The sequence below is a fragment of the Oncorhynchus mykiss genome, chromosome 3 (assembly GCF_013265735.2).
Source record: "Oncorhynchus mykiss isolate Arlee chromosome 3, USDA_OmykA_1.1, whole genome shotgun sequence".
Taxonomy (NCBI): domain Eukaryota; kingdom Metazoa; phylum Chordata; class Actinopteri; order Salmoniformes; family Salmonidae; genus Oncorhynchus; species Oncorhynchus mykiss.
The window spans coordinates 60,496,995-60,524,455 of NC_048567.1; the positions used below are offsets into that span (position 1 = coordinate 60,496,995).

A 27,461-nucleotide genomic window follows, 5' to 3' on the forward strand; every position below is an offset into this window, starting at 1 on the left:
GTTTGGAACAATATACTCGTCAAACATGTGACATTTCCAGAGTGGGTGCTCTGCTACCTTTGACAATATGAGTCATTTTATAGATAGACATTTACATTATAGGTTTTTAAACAATCACATTCTGCAAATCACCAGCAGAGGGAGATCCCGTTTGGATCCATCTTCCCATTCACTGTATTGGTGCTGCTCATAAAATAGATCATAACTTTAAAAGTATTGTAGCACCCACTTTGTAAATTGGATGTACTAGTCAAGTATATTGTTCCAAACAATGTCTTAAAATTAACATATTAAATACATGTATGTGAAAAATTGTATTTCAGAACCTAGTCATGCTCCATATTTTAGAGCACGTTATAAGGTGTATAATGACATCAAGATGGTGTCTGTCTCGTGTACGGTTCAGTAATCATAGGGTCTTATAGGAGACATGTATAGGTCCAAAAGGGCGTGAAATGGCCACTTCATAATGATTTTCTCAAAAAATGGTTTGTGATACAAATACATATAAAATATAATTCGTCCCAATTAGGTTTCTATGTGGGAACTGGCAGAAAAACCAAGAACTAAACATTTAATTTTATGGACAAACAAAATCCCAGATTTAACCCTTAGCCTATGTTCTGTGATTCAATATTTCCAGAGGAAGATTATTAATCATAGTCCAGAAATAATTGATGCAATGTACTGAATATGAAGTCAAGGTGCCATTATAATATTGATTAAATCTGATATTAATCTGTGTCCATGAAGCTGGCCCTTTATCTTCCTTTTTATCTTAACACAATGTCTTATAACTGCGATTGTTTCATCCTTTATCCACACAACTTCAAAGACCTTACAGCTTGTTGGGCTTTGAGCCAAATATCAGCTGCCCTCTGTCTGAAAACAGACTGACCAATACCCAGGTATACAGTGGTGACAAGCATGTAGAGAGAGACAACTGTGTGGAAAATATTCAAATTATTGTCAAAATCTGAACTAGGTGAAATTTTGGAGCTGATGAAATCAGTGACGATCTACAGAACACAAAGGAAGTAGAGAATACCTGCAGGATCCCAGTGATGGTGACCCTCATCTGACTGTGCAATCAGGGAGAGGAGAAGGGGCTGCCACTCTCATGTCAAAGACATGCCTCCTTTGTGTAATAAAATAAAATAAAACCAAAATGTATTCATCACGTTTCCTAAACAAGAGGTGTACTTACGGGTCATTCCCAACAATGCAAAGAGAAAGAAATAATAGAAAAGTTAAGCACATAACTATTTAGCAGTCATATGGCTTGGGGGTAGATGGTGATGGCCCCAGTAGATGATGCTTTTGATGTTCCTCTTCACCCAGAAGCGCACTAGCTGGGCTGGGACAATCTGGGTGTAGTATAAAAAACCTGCCAATAGAGGTTGAAGTACTGGAGGATAAAGTGTACCCCCATTCAGAGAAGCAGCAAAGCAGAGCTCCAACTGTTCAGTGAAGAGGAATCAACACAAACATTTCACTGCAATAAGAGAGAGCACGTAAACAGTGGTGCAGCAAAGCAAGAATCCCAGGAGTATCTTTATAGGATGTTTCAGTCTGTCTCTGCCTCACGGTGAACAGAACAGAACAGACAGAAAGCAAAAAACAAGTTGGCCAATATAGGCCTATTGACTATGGCAAAGGCCAAGATATCCATCTTGATTTAGGCATGTTGCATGGAACATGTTCGCAGTGATATCTCCTCTCTCAACTTCCAGGTGCTCAAATGCTCAACACCTCACCAGTGCCAGGGGTTTCAGGGGAGTCTCACTCAGGCAACAAAAGAACAAAGTCAAAGTAGCATAAACTATTTACATTGTAACTTTTTATTAGGGCCTGATGGACAACAACAACAATTCTGAAGGGATCTTGTCCATCTCACAGATTCACAGTTTTCTGAGGTATATCTATTAGGGAGGCACGGTATATTGTCCTTCATATCGGTATCAGATGATAATGGCTTAAAAATATAATATCATTACTGAATCACCTGGAATGAGTTATCCCTCTTTTTAATGTTTATCTGCAAAACTGATAGATGCCCAACTGAAGGAGTTTATGATTGAAAAACAAATGAAGTACAGTGTAGCACATGCTGGGATATGGAAAACACCTTAAATGTACCATGACCTGGTTTGCATCTAGGATACAGATGGAAAACACAGGGCCAAGTCAACCAGTCAACCAAAATTACATTTAAAATAAATTAAACCCCTATATAAATAATTTGTCAAATTGAAAATAGGTTATCACGTTAGAGCTACATTATGGGCCAGATTTAATAAAGTGAACTACCTACCACTTTAAAATATTCACCTCTCATGGACAGCAATGAGTAGCTGATGCCATTTCACATTATTTTAGTTATGGGGTTTCTGATATTACTTTAATGTCAATCAACTGTATTTCATATTTGCTGTTGTAGTCTCAGTAACATTCATCTCAGACACCCAGAACTAAAATCTTGCGGAATTGCGTCAGATGCTCAATTAAATTCTGGGGGAGACATGGTATAAAATGTACTAACGAGACTAGCAAAGTCTCCAGCTCTATAAACCGAAACTCTCAACCAGTTTCGGGCAAGTCTGCAGCCAAATGTCCCTTTCCCTTTAGAAATTAGAAAGACTCAAGCGCCTGTAAAATCATGATATGTTCAAATCAACAGTGACGCAAAATCTGCATACCGGAACAAAGTCCCTTGTTAGTCGACAGATGCTACTACCATTTATATTACATGTATATGTCCAAGAGAGATTACAGTACCACAGTGACAGTATCATCCACACAACTACAATGACCTTGCAGCCTGTTGAGCTTTGAGCCAAATATCAGCTGCCCTCTGTCTGAAAACAGACTGACCGATACCAAGGTTAACAGTGGTGCTAAACATGTAGAGAGAGATGACAGTGTAGTAAGTATTATAGTCAAATTTTATAGAGGAGGGGTAATTGTCGCTGAAGATATTAAGGAAGATCCACAGCGCACAAAGGAAGTAGAGAATTCCCTGCAGGATCCCAGTGATGGTGACCCTCATCTGACTGTGCAGGCGGGGAGAGGAGAAGGGGCTCCCGCTCTCTTTCATGCGCTTCATGTGTCTGTGCAGGTAGCACACTGTGACCCAGCTCGACCCCACCATCACACACAGACAAAAAAACATGTAGATCATTTTGGAATAGAAACACACCAGGTCAGTGTAATACAGTCCATCTGTAGAGCCAGAAACAGTGTCGTTTGTGGATGTGTAAGTGATGTTATCGTTTCCTTCGGTAATGGTGACATAATAAATGACTGATGCCAAGTCAAACATAAATAAAACTCTGTCGACAAACAGGCCCCAGTAAATTATGATTTTGATGTTCCTCTTCACCCAGATGAAGAGAGCTCGCTGGGCTGGGACGATCTGGGTGTAGTAGAAAAAATTTAGCCAAACAGAGGTTGACATGCTGGTAAATGCAGCAAACGATACAAATGCATTAACATACCGGAACTCTGTGCTTTCAGAGAGTAGCCACAAGCATTCCGCCGTGATAAGAGAGACCAGGAAAATTGTGGTGCAGCAAACCAAGAATCCCAGGAGTAACTTCACAGGCTGTTTGAGACCCTCTCTGCCTCGCGGTGGACAGAAAAGGCAGAAAGCAAAAAACAAGTTTGCCAATATGTTGAGAATAGCCAGATGCCCATTGACTATGATAAAAGCCAATTCATCCATCTCAATATACGTTGACGACATTTCTGAAAATCCAGATGTTTACTGTATGTTTACAGGGAGTTACTCTGGGTGCTCAAGTGATGGAAAAGAAACCCTGTCAATATCTGAGGGTCTGAGACACAAACAATGAATACTAATTCAAATAGAACCTATTTACATTGTAAATATGTAAATGATTGGTCAGCAACAGAAACCAAAAAGGAAGGAATATTTGAATATAGCATTGTATAAGCTTCCCGAATGGTTAAAAAAATAGCTAATTTGCTTTTGTTGTGGTATAGATGTGTCTTTATGATACGGACCTGTGGACAGGAATAATCTGGGTGTAGTATAAAGAAATCCTCCAAATGGAATTTGGAAGTAGACAAATCAAATCAAATTGCATGTGTTACGTGTACCGAACCCAACAGCTGTAGACCTTACAGTGAAATGCTTACTTACAATCCCTTAACCAACAATTTTAGGGGTTGGATCAGCTTTAATATTGCAGATAGATTGTTGCTTCCATCAAAGTAATTGTCTGCATAATTTCCAATCCCCCATATAATTTTGGTGTAAATATATCTACATACATACATACATACATACATGCATACATACATACAGTGGGGCATAAAAGTATTTAGTCAGCCACCAATTGTGCAAGTTCTCCCACTTAAAAAGATGAGAGAGGCCTGTAATTTTCATCATAGGTACACTTCAACTATGACAGACAAAATGAGAAAAAGAATCCAGAATATCACATTGTAGGATTTTTAATTAATTTACTTGCAAATTATGGTGGAAAATAAGTATTTATCTCTCTGGCATATTACATAATTTATACAGCAGCATACAAGATATTTTTGGACTCACCTTGTTGTGCTCACTTGAACCGGAAGGTGACGAGGGGGCAAATTTTGCCATCAAACTTTGTCATCAAAGTCTGGCATTCTCTGGATTGATGGTGCTTTCATGACAACTGGGATCTCGGAAGAAAACATGGTCGAATCATGACGACAGTGATCTTCAGGTTGGAGCTCTAGAAAGATGCTCAAGTACTCGACTTGGTATTCCGAGTTGAATGACCGTTCAAAATGTATTTTCCCAGTCGGAGCTAGTTCCCAGTTGAACTCACTGAAGTCTGAGATTTCCCAGTTCCAAGTTTCCAGTTGTTTTGAATGCAGCAGAAGTCATGCTGGATTGAGAGCATGGCCAATGCATTCAACCTTTTAGGTGAATTATATCCTAAACAAACCATTATAGCTCCATTATTGTCTTTACCTGCCTGTACCAACATTAGCTTAGCCTATATTGTTGAGCAATTGACACTAAGAAAACTCACGACAACGCAAAACACAAACTCACCTCTTTTACCAACCTAATTTGATCCAAATCAACCCGTGCCACAGTTCTGACCTCCTCTGTCCTGCGCCCAGTGTTGAAAGAGCCAGCTGTCTTATTCCCTTTCCTCGAGCTGACGTAATAACTGCGTCAAAAGAGTTTCCCTTTTCAAACAGCGAGCCCGTCCACAATGAATCAAAACATTTTGACGGTAAATGAACAAAGATGTAAACAACTCCATCAACCTTTTCTGGCCCATGGTGTCACGTCTGCTCCCGCTCCTCCCTTCCCCTGACGCTTGAGGGCGCCAGATTACCCTTCATCACACGCTCCTGCCAACATCACACGCTCCTGCCAACATCACTCACACCTGTCCTCCCTCGTCACGCGCTTCAGCGTTATTGGACTCACCTGAACTCACTTATCACCTGTCATTTCCTCCCCTATATTTGTCAGATCCCTGCTCTGATCCCCGTTGCTGCATTGTATTGTTTATGTCTTTTGAATTAGTTTCTGACGCTGTTCCTGTCTAGTCTCTGTCCGTTATAATGAAATGTTTTACTCCCCGTACCTGCTTCGTCATGCCAGCGTCATTCAGCGTGACACATGGTATTGCATGTGAATGTTTAGCCTTTTAACCTTGGAAAAGAGACCCGTAACCCCAGACTTGGACCACATACCCACTTCACCGAAAATTGGACTAGTGATTGCTTTTCAACGCTTGCAGTTAGCCACTGATTCCTTGTTGAATTTGCGATTTCCAACTTGTTGTGTAATGTTTATGTCCAATGGCCGATGAGCACCGATACATTTTATCTTTAATTTCTCTTCATATGACAAGGATTGAAAAGGATTTGCCAGTAGATTGTCGACTTGATTCATGATGATGACTGCTTGTCTAGCTTGCTCGCTAAGATTTGCAAAGTATGATGTTAATATGATCAGTCCAATCAAAACTACAATAGATATAATGTGATTTGACGTAATTTTATCTGTGGCCAATGACTTTGAGCCTCCTTGGATAGACACTTCTAATGTAACTTTATGGCAGCTCCCAAGGGGCTTGAGTTTTTGAGCTCTTCCCGTAGATTTTTCGGTGACAATAAACTGAGCAAATCACAGCAGCAACTAGAGAACCAACCCCTACACTGTATTGTCCGCTGGCAGCCCCACCACCACAGAAAGCACCAAGCTAGGCTCGGGCTCTGCCCCACCTGCCCTGAATGACGAGTTGCCGCTGCAGCCCGTTATAAACCTATAGCGGATCACTATATTGAGTACCCTAACCTGTAGGCTAATCGTATGTTACAGTGGCCAAGTGAAAGTAAATAATAAGCCTATCCAACGGCAGTGGGAGGAATGAACAATGAAACAGGGGTTTTACGCAAACGTGTCTGTGGGAGGAGAGGCAACTCAAGGACCATTTCTGCAAATCAGCTAACCGGAGGCACTGTTTGAATATATTCATAGCAGTGGAAGCTGCTGACTTGAATAATTGAGGAGGATGGAAGACCCACGGTATAGGCACGGAATGCAAGGAGACGACAAAGTGTGTTTCAAAAATTTAAACTGGGGATTATTAGGTGACCGTGATGGTTTGTGGGTCAGATTGGGAATTAAGCCAGGACATATGGGTTAACCTCCCTACTCTTACAACAAGTGCCATGGGATCTTTAATGACCTCAGAGAGTCAAGACACCCATTTAACATCCCCCCACACAGGGCATTGTCTCCAATCACCGCCCTGGAGGATTTTTTAGACTAGAGGAAAGAGTGCCTCCTGCTGGCCCTCCAACACCACTGCCAGCAGCAGCTGGTCTCCCATCCAGGGACTGGATGGGAGCTTCAGAAGTAAGCCAGCAGTGATATGCAGGGTGGTATGCTGCTGGCAATAAAATTAGCTAGTCCAAGCAAGGAGTAAAATCATTGATGTGTAATAATGTGATTGTGTTTGTGTATGTGTATGTGATTGACTCTACATACAGTAATGAGAGAAAATTGATAGGGGTTCTCACAGTGCTTGGAGGGGAAACATTCAATGTGCCAGTGGATTAGTGGGCACATGAGATGAAGCTTCAGTTCATGTCAGGAGTAATTAATCAGGGAACAGGGAACTTAGCTGTAAATACAAATGGCAGATACATTCCATTACAGCTGCACCATCGTAGGTTTGACAAAGAGTTGCTTTATGAAGTTAAACTCAGACATCTCAAAATTATTAAAGTCAAACACAGTCTACGCATCTCGCCCACTTGAAACATCAAAGTATCCCAAGAAACGTTCCTGAATAAAGCCGTGATCATCCACATACCTGACGAAAACTGGCAACTGCAAGCAGACTGGTGTCACAATAGGTCCCAGAGCAGTGGGGCAATTTTTACCCCCAGGGCCTGGAATTTTTCCTCATATGTTAACCTAACTAGGAAAACTCTGGACCCTATAAGGTATGATCGTAATTAATCAGTTGTAAAAAGGTTTTATATGGGATATGATTGGACCAGTTTTTCCTAATCAGATCACATGGTTTATAAAACTCCTGAGAAAAACCTTGTCAAACTGCAGCTACCTTATATTTGTTCATATAAATTATATTTAGACTAGATTAGGAGGGGGATTTCCTCTACCCAGACACATAGACAACAACTGATAGACAATATAACTCACAGGGCTGAGCTTGCTTTCAACATGTTTGCATCATGCAGGCTTATGCAACTGTAGGGCTTACAAAACATTTACTCACATCAGTCATCACTATTATGTTCATTCATTCATTCCAGTTAATCATTATGGATTAAAAACGTATAAGCAGCCTAGCCAGCCCAATTTTGAATATAAACTAAATTTGATCACATTTTCTCCTGACACTCAAATGAACTATAAATACATAACGTTACCAATTGGTTTACCCTGACCAGATGGACAGGGCGCATAGGCTGTAAGCAGCTGCTTTCTTAATAGCCTACAGACTGAAAAATAGCCTTGTTTCTATCCCATACAGCATATCAGATTTTTTATGTTTAGGTGATGCAACATTAACGTCATGAGTTTTTGCTTTTGTCTGTCCGGAGTGATTATGTGTTATCATCTTGCTAAATAAATACCTGAAGAAAGTGGAAAGTCTACTTGAGCGCACAAGAAAAAATGTGCTGCGTCAATCTCTCTTCAATCTAACTTTACATGGATGATGCGAAGCTATCATATCATTAAGAATTGTTTGTCGACATCCCAGAAAAGACAGTAGAAAGTTCCGTATGTTCAGCAAGTAAAGCATCGTAACGTGCAATTACCTCTGCAAGCTCCTTGTAGTTTCCCTTGTTGGTGGAACTTTCCATCTCATCGTGCCCTCTAAAAGCAAATTATTGCATGCCCAAAAATGCAGTGGTGTTGATAAACAGCTTGATAACATCCCTGTTTCTTCTTACTTTCTCATTGAGTTGGGCAGTTTGAATACCCAGAAGCTTGAATTTGATGTGGGCATTCATATGCTCCCTGCTTTTGTTGAACGATCGATGTTCTTCAGGTCACTGTACCCACTTTTCGACCAAGGCTTTCCAAAAAGCAGGCAAGGCCAGCAATACAGGTGGCTTGATGAAAGGCTCCCTGTTAACCAGCTATACTTTTGATACCAGTTGGTATTGAAAGCCTTCACCTTTTCATCCTTCTTCATGTAACTGATCTCAGGCAGAGGTCGACCCTCGCTTTTAATTTGCACCTATTCCGTGTACCACAGAGAATGAAAGGGGTTCTTCAACAAAAAGTCCACAACATTTTCGGCAGCGTTGGCAATTCTACCATTCTGCCGGAGAAATCTTCAGACTCACTCTGGTGGCTAGTTAGTGTCATGACGTGGCCCTTTCTGGGTATGGATCGTGGCTTCCCCTTCTCTCTCTCTCTCTCTTTCCTACACCCAGGTTCTGTTATCTCAGGTCGTAAATTCCTGGCGGAGACTCTCTCCCCCTGGCCATGCAGAAAAAGAAACACAGAGAGAACAAAAGATTTCACATGGCGAACTCCTAAATCCCCAAAATGGGAATTTGAAACAAAATGTCCACTTGTGAGAAGGTGGGAATGGTCCGTGGACACTTAAGGGGTGGGTATGTGTTTTATTTGAGAGGACAGGAAACAGAGAGGACAGGAAACACACATAACTATATCTCTGAATGTGTACAATTCTCAATTATGAGGTTTGCACCTAAATCTTGTATAAAACGAACGAGTAAAGACGAAACTATTTGTGAAATGATGTAATCCCTTTAAAGTTGAACTTCTTATGGGCAGGTGGGACAGTAGCTTCCCACCTGGCCAACATCCGGAGAAATTGCAGAGCGCGAAATTCAAAAATACCCAATTCAAATATTTGACATTCTTGAAAATATATGTGTTATACATCAAAATAAAGCTTAACTTCTTGTTAATCTAGCCGCTGTGTCAGATTTCAAAAAGGCTTTACGGCGAACGCAAACCATGCGATTATCTGAGGACAGCGCCCCACCTACAAACACATGAAAATCATATTTCAACCAGGCAGGTGCGCCACAAAAGTCAGAAATAGCGATATAATTAATGCCTTACCTTTGAAGATCTTCTTCTGTTGGCATTCCAAAATGTCCCTGAAACATCACAAATGGTTATTTTGTTCGATAATGTCCTTTATGTCCCAATAATGTCAATTTATTTGGCACGTTTGATTGAGAAATACACCGGTTTCAACTCGCCCAACATGCCTACAAAGTATCTAATAAATTACCTGTAAACTTGGTCCAAACATTTCAAACAACGTTCCTAATCCAAACTCAGGTACCCTAAAACGTAAATAATCGATCAAATTTAAGACGGAATAAACTGTTTCTAACACTTGATAAAAACAATGTGAAGCGCGCTCCAGTTCATGCGCACCAAAACAGTAGTCCATTTCTCAAAAGAAAAACATCGAAAAATGTCTAAAGACTGTTGACATCTAGTGGAAGTCATAGGAACTGCAACCAGGTTCATAATAATAAGGGTATCACATAGAAAACAATTGGAAAATCCCATGACCTCTATTTTTTCCCCCTGGATGGTTTGTCCTCGGGGTTTCGCCTGCTATATCATTATGTTATACACACATACATTATTGTAACAATTTTAGAAACTTTAGAATGTTTTCTATCCAAATCTAACAATTATATGCATATCCTAGCTTCTGGGCCTGAGTAACAGACAGTTTACTTTGGGCACACTTTTCATCCGGAGGTGAAAATACTGCCCCCTACCCAAGAGAGGTTAACTAAGTCATTGGCCCGCCTCCGTGAGTACAGACATGATCTGGCTTCATGAAACCGAGCTTTTCTATTGTTACGAATAAAAAACCCTCCTGAGGAAATCCTCTTCAGACCACATGTACCTCGGTGGACACTGAGGTTGCAATGGTTTTTGAATTCCTAACCATACCACGTGGAGCATTGGCTACAAGGTGGGAAATGGTTCAACTCTGAGACAATCGATCCCAACAGAATAAAAGCAAATCCTAGATACTAATTACTAGTCTGCAGCTACTAGAAATGATGTAAACCTGGGATTGCAAATACCGACAACCACCGAAAAATCTATTCCATGAGAACATTTTTGAATGGTACTCTGAAGTATCCATACTAACCAGAAGACTGTTCTTCAGGGAAGCAGAGAGAGAGAGACGCTGATGAACTGACTCTCCGCAGATGGACCGGATTCCAACGGAAATCACGACGACACACTGGGCGTAAATATATATTGATTGAAATTATTCCCGAATGAGTGAGCGTTCATGTGCAAAGGATTAGCATTTCAATTAATATAATTAGCAACTGTGTAGTGATTCCTTTTGTCTTTCCCGCATATTCTCAGTCCACACCCACTTCCCTTTGTCCACCAAGCCGTCATATCGGCTTAGCCCACTAGGGAACCTCCCCTATCATTTCCTTGTAACCATATCTACTGTTTGTTTTTTCAGTTATTACTTAGTGATTATTTAGTTAGTTTGTAAATAAATTATTAAGCCAATTGGTGAATGGATGATTCATAGTAAAGGCTGGGTTCGTGCAGATAACCAACAGTTGACGACATTTGGAATGAGACTAACGTGAGGTAAAGAATAATTCATTAATTAGAAGACTAATTGATCAGATATTAGAATATCTGAAGAGTTACATTAGGAAAATTATAACTGAAGATTTTCCTTGGTTTCCCTACTACCTAGTTAATCACATTTACTTGATTAGTTTAATCACGTAATAATAATTACAGAGAATTGATTTGATAAAATAACTGTCTTCACTTTTAATGATGGCACTAGCTACTGAAGTTGGTAAGGCAAATTTAAATAAATTGCACTAACTGGACACAAAAATACTGTTCTAAAACCAAGAAAACAATGTACAATATACTGTACCTCCTCCATCTCCTGTAATTAGAAATAAATAATTTGAATTGAATAATATCCCCAAACATTCTAGACTCATTCTTAATCTCTATCAGACAATGTCACCAAGCTTTTCAACACATTGAACCCCCATAATGCTCTTTGGCACAATCCCAATACAACACACCAGGTTAATTATCTGATCCTAATTCTATGATTGGATGGACAACATGTCAGTTTATACTGCAAAAGTTTTCATTGGTTGGAGGACGTCCTAGGTTTTGTATTGAAGTCAATTTAGTCAGAGGAGGAGGGAAGCTAGCTGTCCTCTGGCTACACCATGATGCTAGCCCAGACAGTGCTGTTGAAGTTACTGTAGACCTTCATTGCGAAACAGTGTATTTTTATCAATTACTTGTTGACATATGAATATATTTAGCATATCTAAAAGGATAACTTATTGAATGTTTCACACTATACATTTTTATGAAATATCACTGAGGATGGTCCCCCCCTTCCTCCTCTGAGGAGCCTCCACTGCTGTATTCTATTTAATGCCATCCTATTCAACTATTGCTGTATATATACTATTATATCCTAAGTATTCCACCGATATACTAAAAGCTCTATCCACATCCATATACTGTCCATAATGTCTATAATGTCTATACATCAAATCACATATAAATATTTATACTCTGATATATTTAGATTCCAACATTTCTCGTCCTAATATGTACAGTGCCTTGCGAAAGTATTCGGCCCCCTTGAACTTTGCGACCATTTGCCACATTTCAGGCTTCAAACATAAAGATATAAAACTGTATTTTTTTGTGAAGAATCAAAAACAAGTGGGACACAATCATGAAGTGGAACGATATTTATTGGATATTTCAAACTTTTTTAACAAATCAAAAACTGAAAAATTGGACGTGCAAAATTATTCAGCCCTGATTTTTTCATATTTAAAAAAAATGTAACCTTTATTTAACTACGCAAGTCAGTTAAGAACAAATTTGTATTTACAATGACGGCCTACACCGGCCAAACCCGGACAATGACGGCCTACACCGGCCAAACCCGGACAACGCTGGGCCAATTGTGCACCGCCTATGGGACTCCCAATCATGGCCAGCTGTGATACAGCCTGGATTTGAACCAGGGTGTCTTTAGTGACGCTTCTAGCACTGAGATGCAGTGCCTTAGACCGCTGTGCCACCCGAAGAGGGAGTGGTTACATAATTCATTGGACAACAAATAGTAAGAAATACTATACACATTAAAAAGTTAAATACTGTCGATATGTTATAAACAAAATCAGGTCAAAGCTAGAAGCATCAGAACGCCTAGAAAGGTAGTTATAACCTTAAATATGCTGGGCAAAGTGCAAAGAATAGGACAGCCATCTATTCCATAGTACACGAGAACACAGCATACATGGACAACAACAGTCTAAACATTGCTGAGGGCAATAGAGCAAAATGTCCACTAGATGACAGCAAATGGACCTATCACGACCCTACAGGAAAGGTGAGAAATTCATATCTTCATTTAAATCAGGGTATTTAGTGGCCTGTAGTTTGTAAATCCCAAAACTTTCCCTTTGGTTTACCTGTTTAAGACGGTCCCCTTTTCTAATTGAAGATCAAATTCATTGCCTGCCCGTATGGCGTACTTGTGTTCCGCTAAGCGGTCTTGAAGGCTTCTCTTTGTCCGTCCAATGTAGAACACCCTGCACTGTGGACATTCCAATCTGTAGATGACAGGAATGGATTTGCATTTAACGAAACGCTTGACATTTAGAAGCTGTGTCAACAAAATACTTTTTTTGTGCAATGGTTGCACTGGTTGCATTCAAAAGAGCCCTTGGGTTTGTGGTCTAGCCAAGTTTTTGAAGCTAAAAGAGAACATTCCATATGGCCAATTCCAAATAGTCTCATCTTTCGTCCGCTTAATTTCAATGGAATTACGATGATCTTAGGAAACCCAGCCCAGGGAGGTTTTCCAATATCTCGCAAAGGGCACCTATTGGTAGATGGGTAAAAAAAAGCAGGCATAGAATATACCTTTGAGCGTGGTAAAGTTTTTAATTACAATTTGGATGGTGTATCAATACATCAAGTAACTATACAGGCGTCCTTCCTTCCCAGGGAGTTTGCTATCTGGGGGTGTGCCCCGAACTCCAGGGGACCCCAAGACCTTGTGTGGCCGGGGGTGTATGGTACGCCAGTTATCATAACACTGGTGAAGACAAAATAATATCACAAACATTCAACTAATAAAGAAAATGTGTTAAATGTTTGTGTGATATGTCCTGGCCAGTGATATGACATTTGAGATTGAAGGGAATTTTTCATTTTCATGTTAATTGAAGAAATAAATACCGGTTCAGGTGACTTTTGGATTAGATCTACTGTATAGTTCTCCACGTCCCTAAGATCAATTGGTTGTCTGAAGCCAACAATGAAAATACAGGCAACAACCTACACTGTTCTATATTGTTTATTTATTGAGCACACAAAGGAAAGTCAGTCACGCTTTTTTACAAATGAACCAAAAGCTATCACGTTTCAGGTATGACCCAAATGCAGACAGTGTCGAAGAAACAAAAGTTTATTTCTAATATAGGGCAGGCAAATGACAGGTCAAAGGCAGGCAGGGGTCAGTAATCTAGAGAAAAAGCAAAGGGTCCAGAATGGCAGGCAGTCTCAGGGTCAGGGCTCAATAATCCAGTGAGGTGGGGCAAGGTATAGAACGGCAGACAGGGTCAGGGTAGGCAGAAGGATCAAAACTGGGAAGGACTAGGAAATAAAGGGCTGTGTGACAGGGGTTTAACTCTGGACACATGAAAGGTGGGATGTATACGGAGGGTACCGGGCACCAGAAGACAAACATCAAAGGGGCTAATGAATTTGGAGATGGGAAAAGGACTGATTAATCGGAGGGCAAGTTTGCAGGATTCCACCTGGAGGGGAAGATCCCGAATGGACAGCCATACCTTCTGCCCGAAATGATTCCGGGGAGCCGGGTCGGGTGGCAATCCGCTGGCTCCAGGTGGAGGGGTTGGCAGAGACCAGGCAGCGCAGAGTAGTCTTTATGTCCTGGTTGATTCGCTCCGACTGGCTGTTGGACTGGGGGTCGAAACCGGAGGACAGGCTGGCCAACGACCCAATGAGGGTGCAGAACGCCTTCCAGAACTAGAACTGAGGACCCTGGTCAGAGACCATGTCTAATGGTAGTCCATGGATCTGGAAGACGTGGTGCACCATGAGCTGGGCCGTCTCTTTGCCAGAGGGGAGAGGAATGAAGTGGGCGGCTTTGGAAAACCGATCCACCATGGTCAGGATGGCGGTGTTGCCATCAGACAGGGGAAGGCCCATGACAAAGTCCAGGGAGATGTGAGACCAGGGACAGTGATGGAGAGGCAGAGGTTGGAGGAGACCAGCCAGAGCTTGCCAAGGAGTCTTGTTCTGTGCACAGACCGTGCAAGCGGCGACAAATACGGAGATGTCAGAACCATGGTAGGCCACCAAAAGCGTTGTTGCACAAAGCCATGGTCCGACGGGAGCCCGGGTGGCAGGCAAGCCTGTAGGAGTGAACCCACTCCAGGACCGAGGAGCGGACTGCGTCAGGAACGAGCAGCCGGTTATCCCAGGGTTTGGCTGGGAACTCTCTGCCTTACGAACCTACTTCCCTATTCCTCAGCTGAGTGCTGTCACCAGGCACGAGGTGGGTAGGATGGTCTCAGGTTCCGGGGAGGTAGCTGTGGGGTTATAGCGGCTTGACAACGCATCCGGCTTGACATTCTTGGATCCCGGATGGTATGAGAGGGAGAAGTTGAACCAGGCAAGCTAGGGCCCACCTAGCTTGCCTGGAATTGAGGCACTTGGCAGTGCGGAGATATTCCAGGTTCTTGTGGTCGGTCCACACAATGAACGGATGGTCCGCCACCTCCAGCCAGTGCCTATACTCCTCCAACGCTATCTTCACTGCGAAAAGCTCACGATTTCCCACATCGTAGTTCCTCTCCGTGGTGTTGAGGGAGTGGGAGAAGAAGGTGCAGGGATGTAACTTGAGGTCCAAGGCAGACCGCTGGGACAGGACAGCCCCCACTCTGACATCCGAAGCATCGGCTTCCACCACGAACTGGTGGGACGGGTCAGGATTAACCAAGATGGGAGCTGTGGTGAAGCGGTGTTTGAGATCCCGGAACGCCCGGTCACCAGCTCGGAACCACATGAACGAAACCTTGGGAACAATGAGTGCAGACAGGTGGGAAGCCAAGGTGCTGTAGCTCCGGATAAAGCAGCAGTAAAAGTTGACAAATCCCAGGAAACGTTGCAGATGTACTCTGGACGTAGAACAAGTTCAATTTGTTACAAACGAACCAAAAGCACTAAAAGTCACATTTCATGCAAGATTTTTTAAACTAGTTCAAATTAATGATGTTTTCAATTCCTCTTTTGCATTCAAAGGCAGCTCAAACATTGAACATGTCAGAATTAACTTTATAGCTATTGAATTATAACGGAAATTATAGGGAAATAATGCAGGTTCTAGAATTCCCTTCTAGCCAATCAGAATCAAGTGTTCAACAATGCCATAGTATAAATGGTACTGAGTGTACAAAGTATTAAGAACACCTGCTCTTTCCATGACATAGACTGACCAGGTGAACCCTGTTAAATTGTTAAATCCACTTCAATCAGTGTAGATGAAGGAGAGGAGACAGGTTAACTTCTTCGGGCTAGGGGGCAGTATTCGGAACTGCCTGTTACTCAGGGCCAGAAGCTAGGATATGCATATAATAGTGTGGTAGTATTGGATAGAAAACACTCTAAAGTTTCCAAAACTGTTAACTTCTTGGTGACAGGGGGCAGTATTTTCACGTCCGGATGAAATGCATGACCAAATTCAACTGCCTTCTACTCATCCCCAGAAGATAAGATATGCATATTATTATGCATGAACTTATTTGGCAGGCGAAACCACGAGGACAAACCATTCAGATTTTTTTTGGAGGTCACTCTCTTTTCAATAATGTCTAGAAAAACATCATATCAGTATTGAATCACCTGGAATGAGTTAACCATCTGTAATAATCTTTATCTACAAAACTGACAGATTTTGATGACGGAAAAACACAAATGAAGTACAGTGTAGCACATGCCTGGGATATGGAAAACACCTTAAATGTACTGTAACCTGGTTTGCATCTAGGATACAGATGGAAAACACAGGGCCAAGTCAACAAGTTAAAAAAAGGAAAAATAATTAAATGAACACAGTATAGTACTCATTTGTAAAACAGAAAACAGATCGTCACATTATAGCTACATTATGGAACAGTTTCACAGACCCAGATTAAATAATAGGAACTAATTATCCCTTTAATGTTAATCTCTCGTGGACAGACTTACAAAATGAGTAGCTAACGCCATTTTAGTTCTGGGTTGAGCACATGTTCTAACTAGACTAGAGAAGTCTCCACTCCTCTAAACTGATACTCTCAGACAGTGTTTGGGGCAAGTCTGCAGCCAAATATCCCCTTCCCTTTCGAAATATGAAAGATTTGAGCCCCTGCAAATTGGTGATTTGAGATTACAGGACCACAGTGACTTTTTGATTTAGCTTATTTTTCGACAATATTGTTTGGGAGGATTTACCCATGTCAAATTTCCAGAGTGGATGCTCTGCTAGGTTTGTCTATATGAGCCATTTTATATGTAGAAATGTACATGATGTGTTTTTAACCAATCACTTTTAACAAATCTCCAGCAGAGGGAGTTCCTTTTGAATACATCGTTCCATTCACTGTATTGGTGGTGCTAATAAACTTTATCATAAATGTAAAAGTAGTAGAGAATCCACTTTGTAAATGTGATGTACTTGTAGAGTATATTATCTTAAAATAAATAAATGAATATGAACATTTTTATTTCAGAATCTAGACATACTCCATGTTTTAAAGCACACCATAAGGAGTATATTGTTGACTCCAAGATGGTGTCTGTGTTATGTATGTTTAAGAAATGATAGGGTTTTACAGGGGGCATGTATAGGTCTAAAAAGGGCATAGAAAATGCCACTTTCATCGTGATTTTAAACATGATGGTTTGTGACACAATTGTATATCAAACATCCTTCTATGTGAGAATTAGCAGAACAATCTGATACCAAAATTATTTTGGGGCCTTCCTGGCATTGAATTGCAGAAATCCAGGTGCAGGTACTCTGGTTATAAACCAAGAACTAAACATTTAATTTCATGGACATACAAAATCCTACATTTGACCTTTAACCATATTCAAGGAATTATTGAGGCAATGTCTATGAAGTCAAGGTGTCATTAAAATATTCAATAAATCCATTATAGTCCTGGGGTAGATAGACTTCATCTGTGTCCATGAAGCTGGCCCTTCATCTTCCTTTTTAACTAAACACAACATAACATGACATCTAAATCTAACAATGCATATGGGTCAATATCTTACAACTGTGATGGTTTCATCATTCATTCACACAACTTCAAATACCTTCCAGCCTGCTGGGCTTTGAGACAAATAAGCTGTCCTCTGTCTGAAAACAGACTGACCTAAACCAGGTTTACCTATCTCTTTCATGATGAAGATTATTTTCACATAAAGACATGTTTCCTTTGTGTAATACAGTCCATTTGAACCAGAAGCAGTGCCATTCATTGAGGAGCGCTGCTAGTTCTGTTATTTCCAGAGACATTGGTGAGAAAAACTATTGAAATATTAACAGCAGCATCAAACAAAAACGGCTAACGGCTTTCGACAAACAGGTCCCAGTAGATTATGATTTTGATGTTCCGCTTCACCCAGATGAAGAGCGCTCGCTGGGCTGGGACAATCTGGGATTAGTAGAAAACATTCAGCTTCCAGGTGCTAAAATGCTGAACACCCCTGTCACACCCTGATCTGTTTCACCTGTCTTTGTGCTTGTCTCCACTCCCTCCAGGTGTTGCCCATCTTCCTCATTATCCCCAGTGTATTTATACCTGTGTTCTCTGTTTGTCTGTTGCCAGTTCGTCTTGCCTTGTCAGGTTTTACCAGCGTGTTTTCCCATCTCCCTGCTTTCTGAAGTTCTGTTTCCTAGTTTTCCCGGTTCTGACCATTATGCCTGTCCTGACCCATAGCCTGCCTGCTGTTCTGTACCTTATTGACTCTGCCCTGGATTACGGACCTCTGCCTGCCTTTGACCCGTCTTTTGCCTGCGCCCTGTTTGGGTCAATAAACATCTGTGACTCTAGCTGTCTGTATCTGGGTCTTGGCCCAAAGATGTCACAGTGAAGATAACGGGATGTTGGTGCCTGGCACTGTCCGCTCGTCCGTCCTGGAGTGGGCCCACTCCTCCAGGCTTGCCTGCCACCCGGCTGGTCTACTATAGTCCCGGATGTCTCCGCGTTCGTCGCCGCCTGCACGGCCTGAGTGCAGAACAGGACTCCGCTCCGGCTGATCTTCTTCAACCAATGCCTGTCCCTCACCCTCCATGGTCTCACATCTCCCTGGGCTTCGTCACAGATCTTCCCCCATCTGATGGCAACACGGCCATCCAGTAGTGGACCGGTTTTCCATCAGGCAGAGGTCGGTAATCCAGAGACGGGGCAAAGGTACAGGATGGCAGGCAGGGTCAGGGACAGGCAGAGTGGTCAGGCGGGCGGGCTCAGTGTCAGGACAGGCAAGGGTCAAAACCAGCAGAACGAGAAAAGAGAGGCTGGGGAAAATCAGGAGCTGATATAGAAAACGCTTGTTGACTTGACAAACAAGACAAACTTGCAACAAAGAAACAGAGAACACCGATGTAACTACACAGGGGATAATGGGGAAGATGGGCGACACCTGGAGGGGGGTAGAGACAATCACAAAGACTGGAGGCAGATTGAAACAGACCAGGGTGTGACAACCCAAGTCAGAATTGGGGCGAGCAACAGTAGATGGGCCAGGGTGTACATGCACATTTCCAGATATCATCAACAGTAATACAATCAAAGCACATCAGAGGACAGGGAGAGCTCTGCAGTTCTGATTTATGACATCTGAATGTAAATCAGATGGCAACAAGATCATATTGTACAGCAATTTCATCAGGTAACATGAATACAAAGCCGGCGAGAGGAGGTTAGAATAGGATATGAGGGGGAGACAGGCCAGGGCAGACAGTGAACAGATCACCAGGTGAAATCCAAGCAGCAGTGCAGCAGGCAACAGGAGTCACACCCACTTGGGAGAAGCTTTTATTTCTGGAGGCAGATTTCTAGTACAAAATGCCAGTGAATGGTCTTTGAACAGCAGGAGGTGGCTTCAGAGGACGCTTCAAAGACTCCTGCAACTTGTTGGGCCCAAAGACCTTGACACCTCTCACTTCACACCTTAGTGTCAATTGAAGTTGTATCTGTTCTGTCCTAGCATGCCTGGCAGCCTTAACTCAGCATTTAGTCCCCATACAGTACAATATTTTATTGTGATCTACTTTTTTTTCTTCTTCTTGGCTTTCAAAATAGCATCAGACCAAACACTACTTACTCAGTTCCAGGTTGGATGGTGTCCTCAGATCTCTGCTGTTTGTTTGGTAGAGCACCCTCCATATAGCTTGGAAAGGGAAATCATTGGTAGTAATCCCTCCAGGTATCTTTTGCCAAAATTAGGTTGTATGTTTGGAGTTTTGATCTGGAGCAAAGACCATGCTGTTACTTAAAAAGTCATGCTAATCACATTAGCGCACGTTAGCTCACCCGTCCCAGTATAAGGGACACCGATCCTGTAGAGGTTTTAAACACAACAATTATGTTTCAAGTTCAAATTAAGATATATGAAATTAGGATAAATTAGGAAATAAAATTATTGCTAACTTCACCCATATTTGATTTTTGCAAAAAAACTAGTCTGTAGTTCCAGTAGTTAACTACACCGCTACATGGCAAAATAAAGGTAATTCACTACAAAAACACTACCTTGATTTGAATTTACTACCACCAAGCTATTGCAAAATGTAGTTCAATTGCTAACATTTAGTTCACTCTTCCCCAACACTGCCAGGTAAACAGTTGTGCAGCAGACCAAGAATCCCAGGAGTATCTTTACAGGCTGTTTCAGTCTCTCTCTGCCTCGCGGTGGAGAGAACAGAAAAGACAAAAAGCAAAAAACAAGTTGGCCAATATGTTGAGAATGGCGAGAGGCCTGTTGACTATAGCAAAGGTCAAGACATCCATCTTGATACAGGTATGCTTAATTTCTGACAAGAGAGAGGAGGAATATGTTGGCAGGAATATCTTCTCTCTCAGCTTCCAGGTGCTCAAATGCTCAACACCTCACCAGTGCCAGGGATTTCAGGGTGTCTCACTCAGGCAACAAAAGAACAAAGTAAGTGTAGCATAACCTATTTACATCGTAGATACAGAAATTAATGAGCTGTAACAAACTAAAAAAAGAAACAATGTAAATGTAGAACATTACATGAGCTTCATAAGGCATTATTAAAATGATCTTACAGTGCCTTTAGAAAATATTAATACTTCTTGACTTATTCTACATTTTGTTCTCATAGCCTGAATTCAAAATGGATTAAATATATTTTATTTTTCTACACACAATACCCCAAAACGACAAAGTGAAAACGTTTTTTTTGTTGATATTTTAGCAAATTTATTGAAAATTAAATACAGAAATATCTTGTTTACATAGGTTCACACCCCTGAATCAATACTTTGTAGAAGTACCTTTGTCAAATTGGTTGTTGATCATTGCTAGACAACCATTTTCAGGTCTTGACATAGATTTTCAATTCAAAACTGTCAATTAAAACTTCCCACATTCCACGTCTTCTATGGTAAGCAACTCCAGTGTAGATTTGGCCTTGTGTTTTAGGTTATTGTCCTGCTGAAAGGTGAATCTATCTCCCAGTGTCTGGTGGAAAGTAGAATGAACCAGGTTTTTCTCTAGGATTTTGCCTGTGCTATGCTCCATGGCATTTCTTTTTCATCCTGAAAAACTCCCCAGTCCTTAACGATTACAAGCATACCCAAAGCAAGATGCTGTCACCACTATGCTTGAAAATATATAGAGTGGTACTCAGTAATGTGTTGTATGGGATTTTCCCCAAACACAACACTTCATTTTACTATCTTACAGATAATTGTATAAGTGGGGTAGAGAAATGAGGTAGTGTCTCAAAAAACATGTTAAATACTATTATTGCACACAGAGTCCATGCAACTGATCATGTGACTTGTTAAAGACATTTTAGCAGTTTGCATAACAAAGGGGTTGAATACTTATTGACTCAAGACATTTCAGCTTTTTATTTGTAATTCAATCAATCAATCAATCAAATGTATTTATTAAGTCCTTTTTACATCAGCCGATGTCACAAAGTGCTATGCAGAAAGCCAGCCTAAAACCCCAAACAGTAAGCAATGCAGATGTAGAAGCACGGTGGCAAGGAAAAACTCCCCAGAAAGGCAGGAACCTAGGATGAAACCTAGAGAAGAATGGGTGGCCAGTCCTCTTCTGGCTTTGCCGGGTGGAGAGTACATGGCCAAGATGTTCAAACGTTCATAGATGACCAGCAGGGTCAAATAATAATAATCACAGTGGTTGTATAGGGTACAACAGGTCAGCACCACAGGAGTAAATGTCAGTTGGCTTTTCATAGTCGATCATTCAGAGTTAGAGACAGCAGGTGCGTTAGAGAGTCGAAAACAGCAGGTCCAGGATAAGGTAGCACGTCCGGTAAACAGGTCAGGGTTCCATAGCCACAGGCAGAACCATTGAAACTAGAGAAGCAGCATGACCAGGTAGACAGCAAGGAGTCATCAGGCCAGGTAGTCCTGAGGCATGGTCCTGAACTCAGGTCCTACGAGAGAAGAGAGAAAAGAGAGAAAGAGAGAGAGTTAGAGGGAGCATACTTAAATTCACACAGGACATCGGATAAGACAGGATAAATACTCCAGATACAACAGACTGATCCTAGCCCCCCGACACGTAAACTATTGTAGCATAAATACTGGAGGCTAAGACTGGAGGGGTCGGGAGACACTGTGGCCCCGTCCGACGATACCCTCGGACAGGGCCAACCAGGCAGGATATAACCCCACCAACTTTGCCAAAGCACAGCCCCCACACAACTAGAGGGATATCTTCAAACCACCAACTTACGACCCTGAGACAATGCCAAGTATAGCCCAGGGCACAAACCCCAGGGGGGCGCCAACCCGGGACAGGAAGACCACGTTGGTGACTCAACCCACTCAGTGACGCATGGAAGAGCACCAGTAAGCCAGTGACTCAACCAAAGTAATAGGGTTAGAGGCAGAGAATCCCAGTGGAGAGAGGGGAACCAGCTAGGCAGAGACAGCGAGGGCGGTTTCGTCGCTCCAGTGCCTTTCCATTCACCTTTGTACCCCTGGGCCAGACTACACTCAATCTTAGGACCTACTGAAGAGATGAGTCTTCAATAAAGACTTTAAGGTTGAGACCGAGTCTGCGTCTCTCACATGGATAGGCAGACCATTCCATAAAAATGGAGCTCTATAGCAGAAAGCACTGCCTCCAACTGTTTGCTTAGAAATTCGAGGGACAATAAGGAGGCCTGTGTCTTGTGACCGTAGCATACGTGTAGGACCAAATCGGAAAGATAGGTAGGAGCAAGCCCATGTAATGATTTGTATGTTAGCAGTAAAACCTTGAAATAATTCATTTGTAAACATAAAACATTATTCTACTTTGACATTGTGGGACATTGTGTGTATTTTAAATTCAGACTTTAACACAACAAAACGTGGAAAAAGTCAAAGGGTGTGAATACTTTCTGAAGGCACTGTATATGCAGTCAGTGTTGACAGGGGGATTCCACTTTTTATTGGGGCCTGCTGGACTACAACAACAATTCTGAAGGGATCTTGTCCAACTCACAGATTTACAGTTTTCTGAGGTTTATCTATTAGGGAGGCATGGTATATCGTCCTTCATATCGTTATCAGGCGATAATGGCTAGAAAAATATCATATCAGTATTGAATCACCTGGAATGAGTTAACCATCTTTATAATCTTTTTCTGCAAAATGTACCGTAACCAGGTTTGCATCTCGGATACAGATGGAAAACACAGGGCCAAGTCAACAAGTAAAACTAAAGAAAAGGAAAAATAAATTAACACAGTATACTACTCATTTGTAAAACAGAAAACAGTATTATAGCTACATTATCATTATAGCTACATTATGGAACAGTTTCACAGACCCAGATTAAATAAAGATAACTAATTATTCCTTTAATATTAATCTCTAGTGGACAGACGTATAAAATTAGTAGCTGACGCCACTTCATGTGATATTAGTTCTGTGTTGAGAAAATGTTCTAACTAGACTAGCAAAGTCTCCGCCCCTCTAAACTGAAACTATCTGACAGTTTCGGGCAAGTCTACGGCCAAATATCCCCTTCCCTTTCATAATTCAAAATATGTGAGCACCTGCAAAATCGTGATTTGTCCAAATGATCAGTTACTTGTTAGTTGTCACATTCCAGAGTCTGTCGACAGATACTACAATAATTTACGTTACCTGCATATGTCCAAGAGCCATTACAGTACCACACAACTTCAATGACCTTACAGCCTGTTGGGCTTTAAGCCAAATATCAGCTGTCGTCTGAAAACAGACTGGCCAATAACTAGGTTTAGAGTGGTGAAAGATCAATGAAGATCCACAGTGCACAAAGGAAGTATAGAAGGAAGGAAGGAAGGAAGTATAGGAAGTATAGAATTCCCTGCAGGATTCCAGTGATGGTGACCCTCATCTGACTGTGCAGGCGGAGAGAGGAGGTGCTGCCGCTCTCTTTCATGCTCTTCATGTGTCTACACAGCTCGACCCCACCATCACACACAGACAAAAAAACATGTATATCATTTGCATGGTTAAAAACAAGCTACTTTGCATTTTTGGTGGATACACAAAATGTACAAAACATTAGGAACACCTGCTCTTTCCATGACATAGACTGACCAGCAAAATGTCCTTTCTCCTCCGTCTTGTCGTGTTCCATGTATATATATTTTTATTTGCATATGTTTTAAAATATTTTTCTAAACTTCAACTTCAAAATACTCTCCTGCAACCCGCCACACCCAATGTGGTGTGGAACTGCTTTTTTTCTGAAGTATTTTTCTTTACCTCTGAATCGGAATCCCCCAACAGAAGCTAGCCAGCTAACTAGCTACTAGCTAGTAGTCAGCTAACCACTGCTAGCGGTCATCAGCTACCTTTAGCTCGGAGAGCTCTGGCTAGTTTGTAAATCACGATTCAAACCAGAGCATACCGGACCTATTTTCTCTCCATATCCCCGGATTCCTACTGCAAGCTCTGAACCTTCTCACCTGGATCATCGCAGCTAGCTAGCTGCAATCCGAGTGTCTACTTTTGGCTAATGTCTCCGAAGCAAGCACCAATTAGCCTGGAGCTAGCCCATGCTAGGCCCATCTCCCTGCTAGCTGAAAAGGTCCATTAGCCACTCCTGGGCTGCAATACCTATTTTGCCAACTGGGCTGGACCCCATTTACTGCCGGTATGGGGTACGGAACCCTTCCGATTCTTCACGACTGGACTACCGACGTAATCTGCTCGAGAGGGTCACTCAACTGGCTCCTTAATCGCGACGTCCCCCGAATGCCTATCTGCTAGCCGCGGCCCGCTAGCTGTCTAGAGCATATCGGACTGTTAGCTAATAGGTCCATCGGCCAATTTCTCGCGCCACTATCTCTATTTTGCCAATCGGCCTGGGCCCCTTTTACTACACAAAGCCCTGCTTGTCCATCATGACTGGACTACCAACGTAATCTGCCAGAGGGTTTTTTTTCCAACAGGCCCCTCCATCGCAACGTCCCCTGAATGCCCATCTGCTAGCCTGCTAGCCACGGCCCGCTAGCTGTCTAGAGCATATTGGACTGTTAGCTGAATAGATCCATTTGCCAATTGGACTGGACCCCTCTGCTGCCCCTCCCCTCTCACGACTGGTCTATTGACGGAACCTCACGAGGAGGCTAAATTTGACTGTAGAGCCTCTAGCCCTGCTCGATATGCCTTAACCAACCATTTAGTTCCACCTCGCACATACGCGATGACGTCGCCTGGTTTAAATGTTTCTAGAGACGATATCTCTCTCTTCATCACTCAATGCCTATGTTTACCTCCAATGTACTCTCTTCCTACCATACCTTTGTCTGTACATTATGCCTTGAATCTATTCTATCGCACCCAGAAACCTGCTCCTTTTACTCTCTGTCCGAACTTACTAGGGGACCAGTTCTTATAGCCTTTAGCTGTACCCTTATCCTACTCCTCCTCTGTTCCTCTGGTGATGTAGAGGTTAATCTAGGACCTGCAGTGCCTAGCTCCACTCCTACTCCCCAGGTGCTCTCATTTGTTGACTTCTGTAACCGTAAAAGCCTTGGTTTCATGTATGTTAGCCTTAGAAGCCTCCTCCCTAAGTTTGTTTTATTCACTGCTTTAGCACACTCTGCCAACCTGGACGTCTTAGCTGTGTCTGAATCCTGGCTTAGGAAAACCACCAAAAACCCTGAAATTTCCATCCCTAACTATAACATTTTCCACCAAGATAGAACTGCCAAAGGGGGCGGAGATGCAATCTACTGCAGAGATAGAACTCTGCAGGCTATCTAACTATCCAGGTCTGTGCCCAAACAATTCGAGCTTCTACTTTTAAAAATCCACCTTTCCTGGAACACGTCTCTCACCATTGCCGCTTGCTATAGACCACCCTCTGCCCCCAGCTGTACCCTGGACACCATATGTGAACTAATTGCCCCCATCTATCTTCAGAGCTCATGCTGCTAGGTGACTTAAACTGGGACATGCTTAACACACAAATTATCAATGAACCTACCAGGTACAACCCCAAATCCGTAAAGACGGGCACCCTCATAAATATCATCCTAACCAACCTGCCCCCCAAATACACCTCTGCTGTTTTCAACCAAGATCTCAGCAATCTCTGCCTCATTGCCTGCATCCACAATGGGTCTGCGGTCAAACGACCACCCTTCATCACTGTCAAACGCTCCCTAAAACACTTCAGCGAGCAGGCCTTTCTATGTTACTTTGGCCGGGGTATCCTGGAATGATATTTACCTCATCCCGTCAGTAGAGGATGCCTGGTTATTCTTTAAAAGTGCCTTCCTCACCATCTTAAATAAGCATGCTCCATTAAAAAAAAATTGAACCAGGAACAGATTAGCCCTTGGTTAACTCCAGACCTGCCTGCCTTTGACCAGCACAAAAACATCCTAAAGCGTTCTACATTAGCATTGAATAGCCCCTGTGATATGCAACTTTTCAGGGAAGTTAGGAACCAAGATACACAGTCAGTTAGGAAAGCTAAGGCTAGCTTTTTCAAACAGACATTTTCATCCTGTAGCACAAACTCAAAAAGGTTTTGGGACACTGTACAGTTCCTCCTCCCAGCTGCCCACTGCACTGAGGCTTGGAAACACTGTCACCACCGATAAATCCACCATAATGGAGAATTTCAATAAGCATTTTTCTACGGCTGGCCATGCTTTCCACCTTGCTGCCCCTACCCCAGTCAATTGCCCGGCACCCCCCACAGCAACTCACCCAAGCCTACCCCATTTCTCCTACACCCAAATCCAAATAGATGATGTCTGAAAGAGCTGCAAAATCTGGACCCCTACAAATCAGCCGGGCTAGACAATCTGGACCCTCTCTTAGTAAAATTATCTGCTGAAATTGTTGCAACCCCTATTACTAACCTGTTCAACCTCTCTTTCGTATCGTCTGAGATTACCATAGATTGGGAAGCTGCCACGATCATCCCCCTCTTCAAAGGGGGAGAGACTAGACCCAAACTGCTACAGACCCATTTCTATCCTACCCTGCCTTTCTAAGGTCTTTGAAAGCCAAGTTAACAAACAGGTTACCGACCATTTCGAATCCCACCGTACCTTCTCCGCCATGCAATCTGGTTTCAGAGCTGGTCATGG

The 27,461-nt window shown here is 42.2% G+C and overlaps 1 protein-coding gene across 1 annotated transcript; it reads right to left on the bottom strand.

Moving 5' to 3' along the window:
- Positions 1 to 579: 579 nt before the first annotated feature.
- Positions 580 to 26,198, bottom strand: LOC118944680. Its single transcript, XM_036965030.1, has 8 exons — positions 26,173 to 26,198; positions 24,153 to 24,299; positions 15,286 to 15,774; positions 14,422 to 14,579; positions 3,779 to 3,836; positions 2,808 to 3,458; positions 2,129 to 2,156; positions 580 to 1,019 (listed from the first exon to the last, which is right to left on the bottom strand). The coding sequence occupies exons 1-8, from the start codon at positions 26,196 to 26,198 to the stop codon at positions 816 to 818; spliced, it is 1,761 nt and encodes a 586-aa protein (XP_036820925.1). The 3' UTR covers positions 580 to 815.
- Between the last annotated feature and the right edge of the window lie 1,263 nt (positions 26,199 to 27,461).

Coding starts and splice junctions, on each gene's coding strand:
- LOC118944680 (XM_036965030.1), bottom strand. CDS start 26,198: ATGGTGAGAGACGTGTTCCAGGAAAG. Junction 14,580..15,285: donor CTCAATTCCAGGCAAGCTAG/GTGGGCCCTAGC, acceptor GTCGTTGGCCAG/CCTGTCCTCCGGTTTCGACC. Junction 3,837..14,421: donor GGAATCATTTCGGGCAGAAG/GTATGGCTGTCC, acceptor TTTGTGTCTCAG/ACCCTCAGATATTGACAGGG.